Below are 20156 nucleotides of genomic sequence, written 5' to 3'. Positions count from 1 at the left end.
ACCAGGGAGGCTTCTGCGGTGCTGGTCATTAGATTAAGAAATAACCATTATGTTCACTCTGAAAAATTCATCACATTCTACAATAATTTGTGGCATATACTTTTCTATAGATATGTTGTACTTCGCTACAAAGCTAAAAGACAGGTCTAGTAAAAAAATTTTCTTGGTTTTTAAAATATAAAAATACAAATTATTTTTGATTGCACAGTTGATTTTGTCAACTGTATTGAAAAGCAAACAGCTGGCTCTTCAATGGTATTACACTACACATTTATAAATCGATCACAATGAAAACTATGTGAAATATGTTACTGACTGCTTTCTTAGAACAATTACACTACCAACTGCAAAAACGAGCTCAATTATGGATTACATACAGTAGCCTCTCTGTAAATGACCACTGTCTTTTAAATAGCTGCATGGTTATTCCTATCATTTAAAGACCATTTATTTCTCAAGCTGCTGAAAGCACAGGAGGTCAGCTTTTGAGCTACTCAGGACTGATCTGAGAAAGCCAGTGGATGCTTTCATTAGAAAAAAAAGGTAGCATGGTCACTATCTTTTTTTTTTTTTTTTGAGACGGAGTTTTGCTATTGTTGCCCTGGCTGGAGTGCAATGGCGCGATCTCAGCTCACTGCAACCTCTGCCTCTTGGGTTCAAGCATTCTTCCTGCCTTAGCCTCCCAAGTAGCTGGGATTACAGGCCCGTGCCACCACGCCCGGCTGAATTTTTTTTTTTTTTTTTTGTATTTTTAGTAGAGACAGGGTTTCACCATGTTGGTCAGGCTGGTCTTGAACTCCTGACCTCAGGTGATCCACCTGCCTCAGCCTCCCAAAGTGCTGGGATTACAGGTGTGAGTCACTACACCCAGCCAGTCACTATCTTTTATTATCACCAAATCAAGTGTGCAAAGCAATTCCCTTTACTGAAAGGCAATGCAGAATAAAGATAATAAGGAATCCACTCTGAACCTTTTGGTTGGGCTGGGAAAGTGTTGAAGCTAAAGGATTTAAAAGCGTCAGTTAGCAATCCAGTGACACACTTCTGGAGGGTGCCAAACATCAAACCAAATGCACGAAGAACCTGACCCGGCAATAAACTATGCAGCAGCAAGGCTCGGGAAAGGAAGCAAGAATTTTTTTTCATAACTAAAAACAGGCTAGGGCAAACCTGTTCTACCATGAGAATATAAAAACCAGTGACAGTAAAACAAACAAAACAAAATCAACATCAGGCCAAGCCCTTGTGACCTTGGCTCACTCAGCTGTTTGGAAATAGCCATGGCAGGAAGGTGGCAGGGCAAACTCTTAAACTAAAACTCACACGAGACCAAGTCTCCCCTTCTACAGCTGAGAGAATCAAGGCCCATGGAGGTTAAGCAGTTCTGGCCAAGGCCACACAGCAGTTAGACAGGCTTCGCCCTCAGTGCAGGCCTTTGGGCACTTGCCCCATGCATGTTCTTTCCATCATACCAACATTTTCTCCTGGCTGAAGTCTGGCCAGGCCATCTCATCAGGATCCCAGTCACCCAGTGGCAAGTCAAATAGAACTGACCAGCTCAGGAGTGGGTGCACTTTCCTTGGGACACAGATGAATCAATTACCTAAAATCATGCCATTCAACAGTAAAGCTGGAGAAAAGAGTATCCTTTCTCATTTAGGTACATCTCCCTTTTGCAACTTTATTATAACAACTACATTCAAAGGCAAGAGCAAATTTACTATTATGTCCAATGTTAAACAATCAGTCTCCACCTCCTACATGAGAAAACCGGCAGCACCTGAAACTAGTTTAAAACCAGCCTGAATAAACAATATATACAGACAATGTCAAGGGTAGAGTTATTAAACACAGGCTGGGAAGACTCAGAGCAACCAGCACAAAGCAGAAGATACATGGAAAGCCAAGTTCAATCTTCTGCTTTTCTCAAAACAAGTAACACTTCTCCCTTGTGCCTGAAGCTCTGCAAAAAAATAAGGTGCTTCTCAGAAAAAGTGCTGCCCCATTCTGGGTGTTCACCATACCTCTACATATTCAGATGTAATCTAGAACATACCTTGAAATTTCTTTTTAATTGCATCCTTGGAGCTTGCATAGATCATTTTACTTTTCAGAGGTGCTAGTTCTGGTGCCCTAGATAGAAAGATGCCAAAAATTTAAAAAGTGGTTTAGAGAAAGTACAACTTGCATCTTGTCAAACATTTGCTTCAGTGTCAAGGGGAGAATCCTCAGACTCTCCTGAGATATTTTTTCTTAACTGCACATTTGTTCTACCTCCCCGGCAGCTCAGAGAGGAAATGCTACAGATAGGCGTAAGCAGAATTACTCAGGTTGACCAGGGTGGGAAAAAAGAAGAGAACCACTGGTGGCAAAAGACAACCACCAATTAAAAATCAGATCACAGTGGCCATAATGAAAGAACCAACACTGAGTACTGCACTGTATAACTCAATTCTTTTTCTTCAGAATATTTCTGTTCATTTATTATTAATAAAGGATTGGATTCAGGCTAATATTTACACAAGGTTTTTGACAGTTTTTCTTGTTGGAAAAAAGTTTTAAAATACAGAAAAGTACAGATAATAATCTGTAAGTACGCGTGACCCAGAATTAAACGCTAATATTTTGGCACCTTTGCTTCAGATCGTTTTCTAAAAAAGAATAAATCAAAAAAAAAGGAAAAAAAAAAAAAAGAATAAATTACAAATAAAAGTCCTTTTCTTAGACTTCCCCAGTCCCTTCATCTATTCCAATAGCAGGTTTTGATCCCACAGGTACTTGTTTTCTTAGTCTAACATAACAATACATGTTTAATTATCTGGGAGTCCACGTTTCAATAATTCTCTTGAAAAAAATATTAAATCCACTAGTATAATCTCATGATTCTAAATACAGCTTTCACAAAGATTTCTAAATGGCAACTCACCAATAATTATGTCTTGTCAATATTATTACTATCTTGTATTTATAAAATTTGAGCATGTTCTCCCTCTTGAATGGAAGCGTGTTGGAAGAACAGCATATGTATCACAACACCTTCAGCAGCAACACTGAAGAATGACTAGTAATGGACAGAAACCCTTGTCCCACTCAGACTGCTTGCACATGAGTCCTTCTTTCCTCTGTATGCCAACCCACAGGCCCACCTCCATGCCACAATGCTAAAATATCATAGAGAAGATGCAGTACAGTAAGTCCACACTTAACATTGCCAATCGGTTCTTGGAGCCTGTGACTTAAAACAAAATGACATATACCAAAACCAGTAATTTTTTTCTCAATGTTATAACAAAACTACATTGAAGGAAATGATGCTATTTGAGAACCTGGTGTATGTTGCTTTGCTTAAAGTTGCGGTTTTGAAGAGCCTCCTGGAGGTCATTGAGATATTACTGTATAGCTAAACACTTCTGAGCATTTAATAATTCCATTTAGCTGCCACACTTCGAGGACATTCAACAGTCATGAGCACTGGCATGTGGACCTCACCTAGTGTACCCCTTACCCTAGTGAGCAGAGATTCTATTCTTGGGAAAAAGGAAATGGGCAGTCTGTCTCTCAGAGGCTTATTCCTCCCAATCCTAAGGTCCACTGAAGGAGGCAAAGTCATCACAACCTCAGGACTGGCAGATGTTTGAGCTACAGAGTGGGTACTTTTTTTTTTTTTTTTGAGACAGAGTCTCGCTCTTTCGCCCGGGCTGGAGTAAGTGGCACGATCTCGGCTCACTGCAACCTCCGCCTCCCAGGTTCAAGCGATTCTCCTGCCTCAGCCTCCCGAGTAGCTGCGACTACAGGCGTGTGCCACTACACACAGTTAATTCTGTATTTTTAGTAGAGATGGGGTTTCACCACCCCATGGTCTCGATCAGGATGGTCTTGATCTCTTGACCTCGTTATCCTCCCGCCTCTGCCTCCCAAAGTGCTGGGATTACAGGCATGAGCCACTGCGCCCGGCAAAGTGGGTACTTTTCTTATGAAAATAGGTCAGAAACATAAAAAAGCATCAGCTGTTCTGATTTTATTCTAACCAAATTGTTAAACTACTTGAAGAGCTGCTCCTTGGGTGGAGTTTGTTATAGAAAATGGCTTTAATAAGTTTCTACCTTTTCTTAATAGTGCAAAATAAACCATTGCACTATCACTAAATTTCCTTTTCTTCTATTATTTTCCAAATTTTAAAAAATAAGAATGTATAAATTTCATAATTACAAAATACATAAAAAGCAGAAAAAATACCTGTAAATTAAGGAAATACTGACCAATTTAAAAGCCTAAACCATTAGCTGGCCTATCTGCCACTCAGCTGTGAATGCCAGAAGAGCAGGGACTTAACAACTTCACAGCTGTTTTCCCAGGCCCTAACACAGGAGCTGGCATGTAGTAGAAATAAAAGTTCAATAAACGCACCTTCATTCAAATCTTTGTTAATTTTCAGTCTTACGTACCCGCTTCAATGGACTCTAAGCTGCCTGAATACGTACACCCTGACCTCATATTTGCATTCCTCACAGCAACTTAGTTTAATCAAGTGCAGTAAAAGCTTACTGAAATAGAAGTGAGGTGTGACCTCCAGTATCTTCCTTTTTAAACCTCAATCCTCTGCATCTCCTACTCCCATATCCCTTACACTGCAAACTACTGATGGCACACAGCTAAAAGCTAAGTCCCTCCCTGCCTTGCCCCGACTCAGGCCAAAGTATCAAGAGAATCCTTGCCCCTCTTAAAAAAAAAAAAAATCAGGTGGTGTTACCATTTCTCCCTCCCCTTGGAAACTAAAGAATTGTATTCCTGGCCATATCAAGGAATGTAGTATAATATTCAATAAATGAGAGTTCCAGGTGTAACTTTTTCTAAAGCTGCATCTCAAATACTGACTTACCTGAAAAGACCAGAATAATTAAACAACATTTCAAGAAAATGGCCATAAAAATAACTTTATAGCACTGTTTCACTATCTAGAGTAACACTGGCCAACAGTTTTCTGCAGTGATGGAAATGTTCTGTATCTGTGCTACTCAGTAAGGTGGCCACCAGTCAGATGTGGCTACTGAGCATCTGAAATGTGGTAATTCATTCAGCTAACCAACTGAATTTTTAATTTTAAATAATTTAAATAGCCACATGTGGCTAGTGACTGCACTACAAAACAGGACAAATGTAGAGTGAATTATAGCAGGGAGGGAATGGTACCAACTTCTTCAAAAGTAGCAGGCCACAGAGGCACAAGGAAAGGGTATATATTTAAAAGAGCAGAAGGCTGGTTCCTGGCACAGCTCGTTGGAAAAGTAGGGGTTTGGCTTATAGTAAGAAAGTTAAAAGAAGTAGGAAATTTTAGCTTCTAAAAGCAGTACATTTAGAGGATGCCTCCTGTCCTTTCCCCATAACACACACACACACACACACACACCCCCCACAATCAATTACTGAGAGTCATATAGCAAGTAGACAGAAAACAGTCAAAATTTAGTTTTGGTCCCATAAACATCAGCCCTGGTAACATTATGAAACCTATAAATAAAAATTAAATACTAACTGCAAATAGTTTGAATAAAAATTACTTTGGTGCTGGAACTGGTTTTCCAAGTGCTAACAAAATTAAGTTTCATAGAGGCTCAATATTTTTAACATGCTTACCACAAAAAAAACATCAACTCTTCTTTTCTGGATTCTTTTGTTTCAAAGCTTGCATCATACAAAGCATAGCGACAATCTTTTTCAGGAAGCATTCCCACGAAATGCTTGAAAGGATCAGTTATGGTTACACCAACATCTCCAACCAAGATCTCTTTGCCTTCTTCTACAATGATGCACTTTTTGTCTGCACTGAGACAAAAAATGACAGCCTTCTTTCTTTTCTTGATTTCTTCTGGTGTGGAACATTTACGAACTTTCATGTCATAAAAAATGCGACATACTTCATCAGCTACTTGCACTCCTGAGGCCTATGATGAGAAAATACATGAGAAAAAGACTTACAATTTTTATGTGCCAAACGTAAAACACTAAATTCTGCTTATAGATTGGCATATATTTAACATTTTACAGGTATATCATCTAATTAAAAAACTAGAAATTTGAGCTGTAATCACTACTAATTTCAGACATCAAACTTTTTAAAAGATCACAAATATATGCCATTCATCACTACCGCACAGGGGTAAAGAAACATTCAACTATAGCAGCCTCTCCTACCCTAGAATTTTAAAAGAAGTGTTTCCTAAGGTGCTGGGTTATTTTCTTCTTATACAGGTTGCTTAGAGCCTTGACCACAGGCAGATCATCTTCCCAGTCTGTATGCTGATGACACCTAAAATCCCTTTCGTAATACACAGTAGCCGGTCACAGCTGCTGGATTGGGAAATTTTCATCCCTACAGCATCTCTTTCCCTAACTAAAAAAAAGATTAAGAGGTCTTTGCTCTACTCACATTTCAAAATTATGTGCTCAATATTCAGTATTAGTCACCTGCCATTAAAATTTCACTTAAAAATTCCAAATTTTAAACTAAGATTAGAATAAATAAGAAAATGTCTACTGCTATAATAAAGAGGGTAGCTTAATTCGGGATTATACTGACCAGAAAAATAACCTTTCACTATGTTATACTTGCTATTCTGGGACAAAGCATAGTTAAACAAGATTTTGATAGCACAAGACCTTAAATCAGTTTTTAATTTTTTCATCTTGAGGAATGTGCTATTTACATTAACTTTACTATATCCATAATTTTTAATGCTTCATTAACTACTTTGTTTTGCATATTAGCTTTTCTAAAGCAAGAATTATAAAGCCCAACAAGAGATGCCCAGGAGGTTCTGCCAGTCATGGTTGAACAGCACTGGAGGATGATCAGACTAAGGGAAGAATGCAGACGATCAAATGTGTGATTGTAGGAGATGTGGCTGTAGGCAAAGCCTGCCTCCCCATCAGTTATACAACAAACACCTTTCCGAAGGAGTATATCTCCAATGTCTTTGACAACTATTGCACCCAGACTGATGATGTGGATGCCCAAATCATCAGCCTGAACCTGTGGGACACCACGGGCCAAGAGGAGGAATATGACCAACTGCAAATGTTCTCCTGTCCCCAGACCAATACCTTTGCCATTTTTTTTTCCCCCACTGGCAACCCATCCTCTTATGCCAATGTGAGGCATAAGTGGTACCCAGAGGTCTCCCATCACTGCCTCAATGTATCTGCTATGCTGGTAGGCACCAAAAGGAACCTGTGGAGTGACTGTGAGACAATGAAGAAGCTGAAGGAGCAGAGCCGAGTGCCAATGACTCCTCAGCAAGGCCCCTCCCTGGCTAAGCAGGTGGGAGCTGTGAAGTATCTGGAATGTTCAGCCTTGATGCAGGAAAGGGAGCATGAGAGATGGGATCTCATTATGTTGCCCAGGCTGGAGCCTAGTGGCTACTGACAGGCATGATCATAGCGCACTACAGCCCTGAACTCCTAAAATTGGGCAGTCCTCCTGCCTTGGCCTCTCAGATAGCTGGGACTGCAGGTGCATGACAAAGCGCCTGGTTACTTTTTCTTTTTACTGTTGAATAATATTCCATTGTTTGGATATCCCACATTTTCCTTGTCTATTCATCAGTTGCCAGACATTTGGGTTGTTTCCACTTTTTGGCTATTAACATTGCTACAAACACTCATGTACAAGGTTTTGTGTGGACATGTTTTTAATTCTCTTGGGTAGAAAACTAGGAGTGGAATTGTCCGGTCATATGGTCAACTTAGGTAAAATCATGCTTTGAGTCAAGAATAGTATCTTTAGACTGGGTGTAGTGGCTATGACTGTAGTCTCAGCACTTTAGAGGGAGAGGGCAAGAAGATCACTTGAGTTCAGGGGTTTGAGACCAGTGTGGGCAACATAGGGAGACCACGTCTCTAAATTTTTTTTAATAAAAAGGGAAAAATGAATCATAAGCAATAGAATTTAAATACTAAACAATGGAAAAACATTAATGATACCCAAATTAATGTCAAATAATTTAAGAAATAAAAATGCACATAAGATAAAGATAACCAACAGAATGAGAGAAAACATCAGAAAATCCTACAAGGAACTTGTCAGAATAAAGAACCCTTACAACTCAATAATAAAAAAAGGCAAATACTTCAATTGAAAAACAGTTAAAGGATTTAAATAGACAGTTCTCCAAAGAAGATGTATAAATGGTTAACAAGGATATGGAAAAAATGCTTAACATCAATAGTGATTAGGGAAAAGCAAATCAAAACCATAATGGAGATACCTCTTCACTTCAAAACCATAATGAGTCACCCACTAGGAGGGCTAAAATAAAAAAGATGGACAATAACAAATGTTTGTGGGGTCATGGAGAACTTGAAACCCTGATATGCTACTGTAGAACTATAAAATGGTACAGCTGCCTTGGCACGCAGTTTGGCAGTTCCTCAAAAAGTTAAACATCAAGTTAACACCTGACCTAGGAATTCCACTCTTAGGTATATATACACAAGAGAAATGAAAATGTGTCCACACCAACACCTGTACACAAATGTTCATAGTAGCATTATTCAAAATAGACCAAAAGTGAAAACAACCCTGAAGTCCACTTAGTGATTAACAGATTTTTAAGATGTAGTATATCCACACAATGGAGTATTTCTTGGCCATTAAAACAATGAGGTACCGATACATGCTACAACAAGGATGAACCTTGACAAACACTGTGCTATGTGAAAGAAGCCAGACAGAAAAGGCACCTATTGCATGATTCTATTTATATGCAATGTTCAAACTGGGTAAAATCAATAGACAGAAGGTAGACTAGTGGTTTCCAGGGGTTGAGAAAAAAAGGGAATGGGGAGTGACTGCTAATGGATATGGGATTTCTTTTTGAAGTAATGAAAATGTTCTGGAAGTTGACAGGAGTGATGCATACACAACCATAAATATACTGAAAAACCACTGAATTGAACTGTACTTTGTGAATCTACTGAAAATCCACTGAATTGAACTATACTTTGTGGTATGTGAATTATACCTCAATAAAGTTGTTACAACAAATACCGCGTATTCTCACTTATAAATAGGAAATAAATAATGTGTACACATGGACAGAGTGTGAAATAATAGACAATGGAGAGCCGGGGGATGAGAAATTAATTAATGGGTAGAATGTATGTTATTTGGGTGATGGATACCCTAAAAGATCCAGCTTCACTACTACACCATGCATGTAGCAAAATTACACTTGTACCTTCACAAATTTATACAAACAAAAAATAAAGTTGTTACTTTAAAGCCCGTGCAAGAATTCTGGGAGAAAGACACACTAAGATCCTAGCATTTACTTAATATTAAGGTAACTGGGCCATTTCATCATCTCATTCATTAAAGATCTCTAAATAATACACTCCAATGCCATCTACTCCACATTTTCTGTTCATAAATGAATATTCACTCTAATAAAGTGGCAGAAACAGAAAATTAAGACTAGAAAATTCATAACTACACAATGTTAAGCACATTCCTACTTTAAAAAAGCACTTTTCTTAAACCTTTTACTGCTTTAAGAGTATATTTCTGATCTTTACAATGTATCTTATGTTAAGCAATTAAGAATCTTCATTTTGCAACAGATGAATAAAATGTTCAAAGAAACAAAAATTGAAGAACTAGAAACAGACCCCAATCCCTCCAACTCCCTAGTCCATAATGTTGAAATCGCATTTGACCCAACAAGCAATTTCTAAAAGCATGAAGGCAACCTTTAAAGCCTTATATTCAATTGACCAATATTTGAATACATCTGTCAATATCCAAGCATCTCAAACATTCTAAATTCTGATTTATAAATTAAATCAATGATTACTAGTAATCGAAAACAAAGTGAAAGTGTATTCTGCAACTATAAAACAGATAAATCTCAGCCAAACCTGGCTGTAACTTACAAGCTCCTTAAAAGCCTCAGTAAGGAAGAATTTTGTCTTTTTTTCTATCAGAAATGACGTCTGTGGAGGTTTCTTATACCATTAGACACTTGTGCTTGAGGAAATTAACACTGAATACTGTGAAGAAGAAACTGGCACAGAAACTGGAAGCAGAAAACCAATTTTGAGACAATTACAAATATTCAGAGAAGAAAGCGCTGAACTACAGCAGTAAGGTTAAAAACAGAAAAATTCAAGGACATGTCAAAGTCAAATCAATATAGCTGAATGAGACACAGAAGAGTGGTATCAGACGAGCCCCGGGATTCTCTTAATTAGTGACTAGACTGCGATATACGAACAGAAAAGGAAATATGGCACAGTATGACACATCAACTCTGAAGATTGTACAAGACATCTACGTGGAGATGACCAGACAGCAGTGGAAATACGAGCATGGATCTCGTTGGAAGGCTTCACCTAACACATATTTTGGACTAGTCCACACCAGGGGGTCACAAATATTAAGCAGCAAATCTAGTTTCTCACCATTGAGTACGTAAAAATTAAAAAAAACAAAAACAAAAAAACCCATCAAGGACACTAAAAAGAGGTAATCAGAAAACTAAGAAGAAAAAGTAAGGAGGAAGAAAGCAGCATCTTAGGAGCAAGGGAGAATATTTTAAGGAGGAAAGTCATCAACATCCAATTCTGCAGTACTTGAGAGAATGAAAACACACCTCCAGGCTTGGCAATTGGGTCTCTGAACATTTCAACAGATGGGAGAAATGGGACAGAAGTCAACCATAATGGACTGGGGACCCATCGGGAATTGAAGAGGTAAAGACAGAAAACGTAAGATGGTTAACAATGAAGGAAAAAGGGAAGACTGAATGCTACTTGATGAAAGTTGTCTTATGATTGGGGCAATGTAACTGTTCTAGATGTTTAAGAACTTGACGCCAAAACAAAACAAAACACTGAGTACTTACTACTGCCAGATACTTCTAAATCAAAACAATTCTATGAGACAGCCACTATCACTATTTGCATCTTTTTTTTTTTTTTTAAATGAGATGGAGTCTCGCTCTGTTGCCCAGGCTGGAGTGCAGTGGCGCGATCTCAGCTCACTGCAAGCTCCGCCTCCCAGGTTCATGCCATTCTCCTGCCTCAGCCTCCCGAGCAGCTGGGACTACAGGCGCCCGCCACCACGCCCGGCTAGTTTTTGTATCTTTAGTAGAGACGGGGTTTCACCATGTTAGCCAGGATGGTGTCTCAATCTCCTGACCTCGTGATCTGCCCACCTCAGCCTCCCCAAGTGCTGGGATTACAGGCGTGAGCCACCATGCCTGGCCTGCATCTTAAAGATGCAATTTTTTCTACTGAGGCATAGCAAAATTAAATAACTTGCCCAGGGTTACAGAGGAAACAACAGCAGAATTGGGATTTGAACTCTGGCAATTTGGTTCCAGAGGAGATACTTTTTTTTTTTTTGAGATGGAGGTTCGCTCCTGTCACCCAGGCTGGAGTGCAGTGGTACAATCTCGGCTCACTGCAACCATCACCTCCTGGGTTCAAGCAATTCCAGAGGAGATAATCTTAATCATTCATACAATTAACAACGTCAGAGATCTAAAGAAATGGTTAAGATCCATAGCACAGATGGGAGAGTCAGTCTAAGAAAAAGATACACATTTTTTTTCTCTGAAATAAGGAGGAAGAGAAAATGACAGTTTTGAAGTGGAAGGAAGATATACTGCCAAAAATTGTGTCTGAAAGATTCTATTTTCTCTGTGAAGTATAACGCAGGAGGAGTAGGATGGGTTTGAGGGCACTCCCTCAATCTACTACTACTAACAATTCAGAATGGCTATAACGGGGAGTTCCAAAGGGAAACACCTAAGGACAAGAAAAAGGGCTCTGGGGACCTCCAAAAGATCAGCTGAGGTGAAGGGGTGGGGGTGGTAGGACAATGCGGCAGAAAGCAGAGGCTGACCGCAACATTGAAGGAAAGGACGAACTCTGCATTCTTTCTCAGAGACTTTACCCAAGCTCAAGCTTTCAATCATCTAAGCCAAAACTTACATGTTGTTTAGACTTCTGCTCTTCTGAGCTTCTAGTCTTTACATTCAATTTCCTATCTCACATCTCCAGTTGTTATGTCTCAAAGGCATGTGATGCAAAACATGTCTAAAATAAAAAGCAAGCTGGTCCATTTCTAACCAGTCTTCCTTTCTCAGTAGCTATCACCACCCTTCTAGTCACAGAAGGCTCCAAGCCTAAGAGATGTTCTTAACAACTCCTCCATTCCCTTACTCTTTGGATTTTCATCTTTCTCTGAGACATTCATCTCATTTCACCCTCAGTCCAAGCTCCCATTGCCTCTTACCCAGACTGCTGTAACTTCTCAAGTGGCTGTAGAGGAGATAGATTAGGATATGTATACATCATACTGTTTTCTCTTCTTGGCTGAACAGGAAAGACTGCATTCCCCAGCCTTCCTGGCAAGCTGAGTAGGCTATATGACCAAGTTCTGCACAGCCAAGCTGGGCCCAGTTATGTAAACTACTTCCAGTCCTGGTCCTTTAAAAGTGATCTTTAAATACACTAAATACATACAGCTTTTTAGATGTGAACCCTACCACAATAAAATGATTTTTAAAACATCAAAAATTAAATAAAACTTAAATAAAAGTGATCTTAAAGCTCTTCTTTCTCCCACCAAGATGACCTTGGTAGGCATACTTCACAAAGGAAGAAGGCTGCCCAACCCTTCTGGACTGTGTGTGACAGAGACAAATCTTTACTGTGTTAAGTCACTGAGATTTTGAATTTAATTTGTTATTGCAGTTCTAATACAACAAGATTGCCCATACCAACTGCCCATCACCTTTACCCTCCAATTCATCCTCTACATAAACATGAATCTGATCACCATACTTAAAACAGTCCAGTAGCTTTCCATGGATCTGAAGGTAAAAAATAGCAATTTTTTTTTTTTTTTTGAGATAGGGTGTCACTTCATCACCCAGGCTGGACTGCAGTGGCATGATCATAGCAAACTGCAGCCTCGCATGCCTGGGCTCAAGTGCTCCTCCCACCTCAGCTTCCTGAAGACTGGGACTATAAGCATAAGCAACCATGCCCAGCTAATTTTTTAAATTTCTTTGTAGAGACAAGTTCTCACTATGTTGTCTAGGCTGGTCTCAAACTTCTGGCCTCAAACTATCGTCCTGCCTTGGCCTCCCAAAGTGCTGAGATTACAGGTATGAGCCACCATCCCCAGCCCAATAATGGGCTCCATCTGGCTGTACCTACCTCTTTAGCCTTCCCTTATAGACCACACACTCTGCAATTTAATGTTTAATATGCTCCACCTGGCTGTACCTACCTCATTAGCCTTATCTTATAGACCACACACTCTGCAATTTCACTACCCTGGCTTTCTTTCAGTCATTTGTATTTGCCATGCTCCCGCCCACTTCAGGGCCTTTGCTCATACAATACACCCTACCTAGACAACACTTCCCTACAGTTCTTTGGCTAATACTCTTTAGAAGTCAGATCAATTCCCACTATGTAGAAAAGTCTTCTGCATCAAAACCAGTATCACATGCTCCCATAAGATCATGGATCTCTACCACACAACACCTCCCACCACTTCAATGCTCTATCTTTAAAATTACTTAGTATCATCTCCTTAAGAAAGCTACAAGTTCTTAAAGACTGTAAGTTCCTTAAGATAAACTGTGTCTGTCTTATTCATTATTGTGTTACCCTGAAAAAAAATCAAAGATGAGTCAGATGAATCATTAGTTTGACTTATGGAGAAGATAAGGACAGCACATATAAAGCTTCAATACTTGGCAGAATATACATTATTCCTTGATAAACTCCAGTGGAAGGGAATTTAAAGAAAGTAGCTTAAACAGAAAGACAGGTCATCAGGTAGAGTTTCATGCTGACTTAAAAGCATTCTAAAACAATGGGACTGAAAGGATGAAAAGACTGCTCCTGACAAAGAGAACCCAGCAAACACAACATGAGAGGAAGATGAGGGAAAAGGAAACTGGAGACTCACATCGGGTTGAGATGGAAAAGGCCTCCAACAGAAGGTTCAAGGGTTTGGAGACTGGATATTTTTAAAAAGAGTAAGAGGAACAGAGTTGTGCTTTGGGAAAATACACGAAGTCGTGCATAAGAGAACAAGAAGAGGAAGAGAATTATAGTAGGCACTCCAGCTAAAAGGCTAATTCAGCAAGCAAGGCAAGAGGTGCAAAAGGCCTTTGCTAGGGTAGTGGCAGCAGCACTAAGGAGGAAGTGATGGGTGCAATCAATTGTAGCTGATAATCACTGGACTGGGAGAGGGGAGGTGGAAAGGAAGGAGTTGGTATGGTGATCAGGAGGCTAATTAATAATGCCAAATGCTCACTTTCCTTATTTCTCCACCGTGGTGGCTTTGATATTAGAGTAGTATGGCTCTTCATGACTAGTAACACTATATACTAAATTTTGCCTGCAAAAATAATAAAAAACCCCACACGGTATAATATATGTTAGATTTAGTGAATATACTTAAATTTACTATACTATGGTTTACTTACCACATCCTTGAAATAGCACTGAGATAAAAGAAATAAAGATTAAATAACTGGTTCCTAGATTCTTTTTTTTTTTTTTTTTTTTTTGAGATAAGGTCTCTCTGTGTCAGCCAGGCTGGAGTGCAGTGGTGTGATCACGGCTCACTGCAGCCCTGACCTCCTGGGCTCAAGCGATCCTCCCACCTCAGCCTCCTAAGTAGCTGGGACTAGAGGTACATGCCACCACACCCAGCTAATTTTTGTATTTTTTATAAAGACGGGGTTTTGCCATGTTGCCCAGACTGGTCTTGGACTCCTGGGCTCAAGTCATCTACCTGCCTTGGCCTCCCAAAGTGCTGGGATTACAGGCGTGAGCCACCATGCCTGGCTGTAGTCCCTAGGTTCTTGAAAATGTTTTTTATACAGTAAAACTAAAACCATGAGGCAGACTGAGAGAGCACGGAATATAAACCCTAAAGCCCAGCTCAACACTGCCCAGGGCTCTGACCTTCTTCTAAACTCCATTCTCCTAGTGCCTGTGTATTTCCTCTCAATAACCTGGTAGCTCTGTTACGTCTTTGCCTCTAGTGGGTGTACTGAAAATCTGGGGTAAAGATTAGTAGCATGGAAAGAAGATAATGATTAAAGTAACTGCAATTCATTAACATCTCAGAGACCAGAAGAAGATATCTTAAAGCACAAAAATCATGAGAGTAACAATCCATCTACATACCTCTACTAACTAGCTATGTGGTCACCTTAGGCAAGTCACTATCTCTGAATTAAATTTGTTCCTTTAACTGTACTTAGGGGAGTGGACTAGATCAGTTATTATCTAACTTTCATGTGCATAGGAATCACCTGCAGATTTTAAAGACTGACTCAGAATATCTGGGGGTAGAGTCTGAGAGTCTGTATTTACACTAAGCTTCAGGTGATGATCACTAAGATTGCTTTGAAATTTCATGAAACAGAATAAAATTGTAGCTCATTGCTATATAGGCTTCCTTGCCTACAGGAATAATTTTTATAATGAAGCAGTAGTGATAAGAGTATTGTATTTTACCGATACTAGTAGGCCCAAAGTCAAAGCATTTTTTGGGTGTGCCACGGACTCCTGGCAAAGCCTATGGGCCCTTTCTGGAAACAGTGTTTCAAATAAAATAAAATATACAGGATTGCCAAAAAAAAAAGTCAATTATACTAAATAACAGTTTATCTATGATAATAGTTAAGAGTTCCTGTATTCATTTTGGATGATTTGTTATCACAAAGCAACATCATGGTGAATCTTAAAACAAAAGTGGCTGTAACACTAATATACAGAATTATCTGCTTTACACTATTCACTATCTTTTTACCTAAAAGATCCTTTCCTATCAGTCCCATTCTTTTAGTATTTCTGTGTTGTTTGTTTTTTGAGGGACAGGGTCTTGCTCTGTTGCCCTAGCTGGAGTGTAGAGACACAATCATGGCTCACTGCAGCCTCAATCTCCTGGGCTCAAGCGATCCTCTTACCTCAGCATCCAGAGTATCTGGGACTACCAGCAAACACCACCACACCTGGCTAATTTTTAAATTTTTTTGTAGAAACAGGGTCTCGTTATGTTGCTCAGGCTGGTCTCGAACTCCTGGCCTCAAGTGATCCTCCTGCCTCAGCTTCCCAAAGTGCTGGGATTACAGGTGTGAACCACCATGCCAAACCCTAGTATTTCTCTAAAATGTTAGGTTATTACATTTAATTGCTCATTTGTCAAGACACCTAAACTTTATTTTTAAAAAAGCAAAATCAAATTGTTTTCACTTAAAAAATTTTCTAAGAGGTACTGATATTCAAGTACACAGTTTTAACAATAAAGACCATTAAAGGATACTCTGAACATAGCACCAAGTTTGCTGCACAAATGGGAAGGAAAATCTTGAGAGTAAAAATAGACTGCTATCATAACAAGAGCTTTGTGATTACCTTAAAAAGATATGTTATCCACAACTTCAGTTTCTCCAGTGACCACTGGAGAACAGTTGCTCTTAGAGCTCCACCCCCATGTCAAAAAGTAGCTGTTAAAAGTATGGTTCACAGCATTTTATCTCGCTTAGCCGTTAAAAGTATGGTTCACAGCATTTTATCTCGCTAGACTACCAGTTTTTAACTTGTTCTCAAATCTGTCTGAGTCTCCTCTGGCACAGCTTTTGTAAAATAATGATTCAGAGATTAAATCAATACATCTGAGGCCCTGCCTGTATACTTAAGAATCACTCAGTGTAAGCTTCTTTAAAAATGTTACTACTCATACACAGAGGGAAGTAAACGTTACAAAAAATATAGAAAACTGGGTATTTTACAGTTGCAAACGACAGAACACAACTTAAAAAAACAATTCTCTCAATTCTAGCACACGGATAGTAACCTTTGAAACGTGAGCATTAAATTTTTCTAATTTGAGTTTTGTAAACAACTGAACCAGTCCAAAAGTTAAATGCAATGACGGCTTACAGCAGTCCCTCCTAAACCAAAAAATATCAGAAATGGTGGTCTTTTTCCATACTACTAAACTCAAGTAAGACACCTGACCTTGGCTACAAAATTAACGTCAACTAAACTTCACATGATCCTTATTATTAATAGAGAAAACAGGATGAAAGCTATTTTAACTACCTCAGAAAATTATTAAGAAAATTATTTTTCTAAGGTAAAGTATGAAATATTTGAATGTAGGATACTGCAGACAAATACAAATTTTCAAACTGGCAAAAATGTCATCAGCGTCTTTCTCAATCTACCTACTTCTACCAACTTCTCAAAGGAGTTGGGGAGTTAAAAACTGGGTTCGCGATTCTACTTTATTTACACCATGCCTTGCACGAGGGCCAACAGAAACAAAATGGCTAATGACAAAATATTTGGGCTTTTGGCTGCTATAACTGATGCCTCGGAACAATAATGCTGAGACAACAAATAAAATGAGAGTGACAAGTTCTTCAGCACATTTCTGCTTCACAGAAGTGTTCAGGGTCTCACAGGTCCCATATTAAGATGCGGAACTGGGCTGGGCGTTGCGGCTCACGCCTGTAATCCCAAAACTTTGGGAGCCTGAGGTGGGCAGATCACTTGAGGTCAGGAAAGCAGCCTGGCTAACATGGTAAAACCCTATGTCTACTAAAAATTAAAAAATTACCTGAGCATGGTGGCATGTGCCTGGAATCCCAGCTACTCAGGAGGCTGAGGCAGGAGAATCACTTGAACCCGGGAGGCAAAGGTTGCAGTGAGCAGAGATCACGCCACTGCACTCCAGCCTGGGCAACAGAGCAAGACTGCCTCAAAAAAAAAAAAAAAAAAAGGCGGGGAGGGAGGGTTGGGGGTTGAATATATATATCTCCCTACCAAAACTCCACTTAAAAGTATAAAAATGGGATTAAAAAGAAAAAGAACATAAATCCACCAGGACAAGGAGAAAAAATATGGAAGTTCAAATAAGGAAGAAAGAGTGAAATTGGTCTGAGAAGCACTGAGATCCCTAGACTCCCTCCTGAACATCATCCTGCTGCCAGCCCCTTACCTCTGCAATTCTGGAGTTTATTTTCTGGAGAGGGTAAATAGAAGTTCTGGACTAGTCAACATACTGAAAAAGAGGATATAGGTGACCATATGTAAATGAGTGCTAAGACACTCTCCCCACCACCACCACCACCACCTTGAAGTCATGACTTACTAAAATCCTTCGTCCCACTGTTCTAGAGAGCCCTGCTGTCAAACAGAACTTTCTGTGACGATACAAATGTTCCTTTTTTTTTTTTGAGACAGAGTCCCGCTCTGTCGCCCAGGTTGGAGTGCAGTGGCGCGATCTTGGCTCACTCCAAGCTCCGCCTACTGGGTTCACGCCATTCTCCTGCCTCAGCCTCCCGAGTAGCTGGGACTACAGGTGCCCGCCACCATGCCCGGCTAATTTTTTTTTGTATTTTTAGCAGAGATGGGGTTTCACCATGTTAGCCAGGATGGCCTCGATCTCCTGACCTTGTGATCTGCCCAGCTTGGCCTCCCAAAGTGCTGGGATTACAGGTGTGAGTCACCCGCGCCCGGTCAAATGTTCCTTTTTATTCCCCTCAATTTAGAGTTTATTTTGCCAGCGTTAAGGACATGCTGATGACATAGCCTTAGGCGGTCCTGAGAACATGTGCCCAAGGTGGTTGTGTGACAGACTGATTTTACACATTTTAGGGGGGCAGAAGTTACAAGCAGACATCAATCAATAAATGTAAAGTGTACATTGGTTAAGTCTGGAAAGGTGGGATAACTCAAGGGAGCATTCCAGGACACAGGGGAATTCTGTAAACCAAAAGTATCAGAGACAGGTCTCAATCAAGTTAGAAATTTATTTTGCCAAGGTTTAGGACATGCCTAGAAGAAAAGAACCCAGAAGCACAGAAACAGTCTGTGGCCTATGCCTTTCTCCAAAGATGATTTTGAGGTCTTCAATATTTAAAGGCGAAACATGGCTGGAGGGGAAAGGAGGGTATGGTCATACACTGTGCAAGAGAAAAAAAGCAAGTAGGGAACGGTACATTATATACTGGTCTTGTGCTCAGTAAATCAGCACTTTACATAAGGTGAAAATGTTCCTTTTCTGCACTGTGTAGTATGGTAATCACTACCAAGTGTGGCTACAAATTTTATTTTAAATAGTTTGATATAAAGTAACACATAAAATTAACTCTCTTAATACCAAAGTAGTATGTCTGGAGTAAACAAATTTACTGACCATATTTCATAGTTTTCTGCCTCAGAAAACAATGTATTATTTAGCTTTATTGATGACTGCTGTCATCAGGAAACTCAATTATCACGTACACAATGACAGACTAATGCCTCTAATATCAAAGTCACTCAAAGAGGAAAAAAAAGAAAAAAAAAAGAATAATGCCTCCAAGGGTAAAGACTTTAATTCTAGTTTACTACAATTAACTATGGTTAACTATTTCTGAGGGCAAGGAAGAAATCCTGGGAGAAATTCCGATAAATTCTTTTTTTTAAAAGTACTTATTCTGAGTGTTAATTTGGAAAGAGTCAAAACAACCAAAATGAAGGATCACCATAAAGTTTCATACAAGAGGGCTTGACTTAGCTAGGTGTGGCAGCACATGCCTGTAGTCCCAGCTACTCAGGATGATGAGGGAGGATCACTTGGGCCCAGGAGGTGGAGAATGCAGTGAGCTAAGATCACATCACTGCACTCCAGCCTGAGCAACAATAACTAGGCTTTTTTTTGTCTCCAAAAAAAAGCCTAGTTATTGGGGAAGAAGTGAAATAATGGATTTAAAATACAAGGTTTACGTGACAGCAATAAAGATAACTTCATTCTATGTAATAATACTACACACAGGGCTATTTCTGATTTTACAATTAACAGGGAAAACTGAGCAAGTCAAATACTGAATATATATATTTTTAAACTGGCTGTGTTCTTCTCAAAAACAGAATTTGTAACATTTAACCTTAGAAGACCCTTTTAACTAGATAAGAAAGTGTAACACAGGATTGAATCAGACTTACTAAAATCTTGTAACTTGGGCAAGTTAGCTAACTTCTTTAATCCTCAGCTTCATCATCTGTAAAATGTGAATTATCGTACTGCTAACTCAAGAGGATTGATTAAAACAACACACATAAGG

At 39.4% G+C, this 20156-nt stretch overlaps 1 protein-coding gene across 1 annotated transcript in view; it reads right to left on the bottom strand.

Moving 5' to 3' along the window:
* DSTN (destrin, actin depolymerizing factor) overlaps positions 1-20156 on the bottom strand; it is a 35681-nt gene that overhangs the window by 1565 nt on the left and 13960 nt on the right. The window contains exons 2-3 of the mRNA XM_007960755.3: positions 5635-5942; positions 2057-2133 (exon numbers count right to left, since the gene is read on the bottom strand). Of these exons, the coding sequence (XP_007958946.1) occupies positions 2057-2133; positions 5635-5942 (385 nt within the window). The remainder of the gene's footprint in view (positions 1-2056; positions 2134-5634; positions 5943-20156) is intronic.

This window comes from Chlorocebus sabaeus, chromosome 2 (assembly GCF_047675955.1).
Source record: "Chlorocebus sabaeus isolate Y175 chromosome 2, mChlSab1.0.hap1, whole genome shotgun sequence".
Classification (NCBI taxonomy): domain Eukaryota; kingdom Metazoa; phylum Chordata; class Mammalia; order Primates; family Cercopithecidae; genus Chlorocebus; species Chlorocebus sabaeus.
Note: the sequence above shows the minus strand (reverse complement) of the source record. Positions and strands in the feature narration are given on the sequence as shown.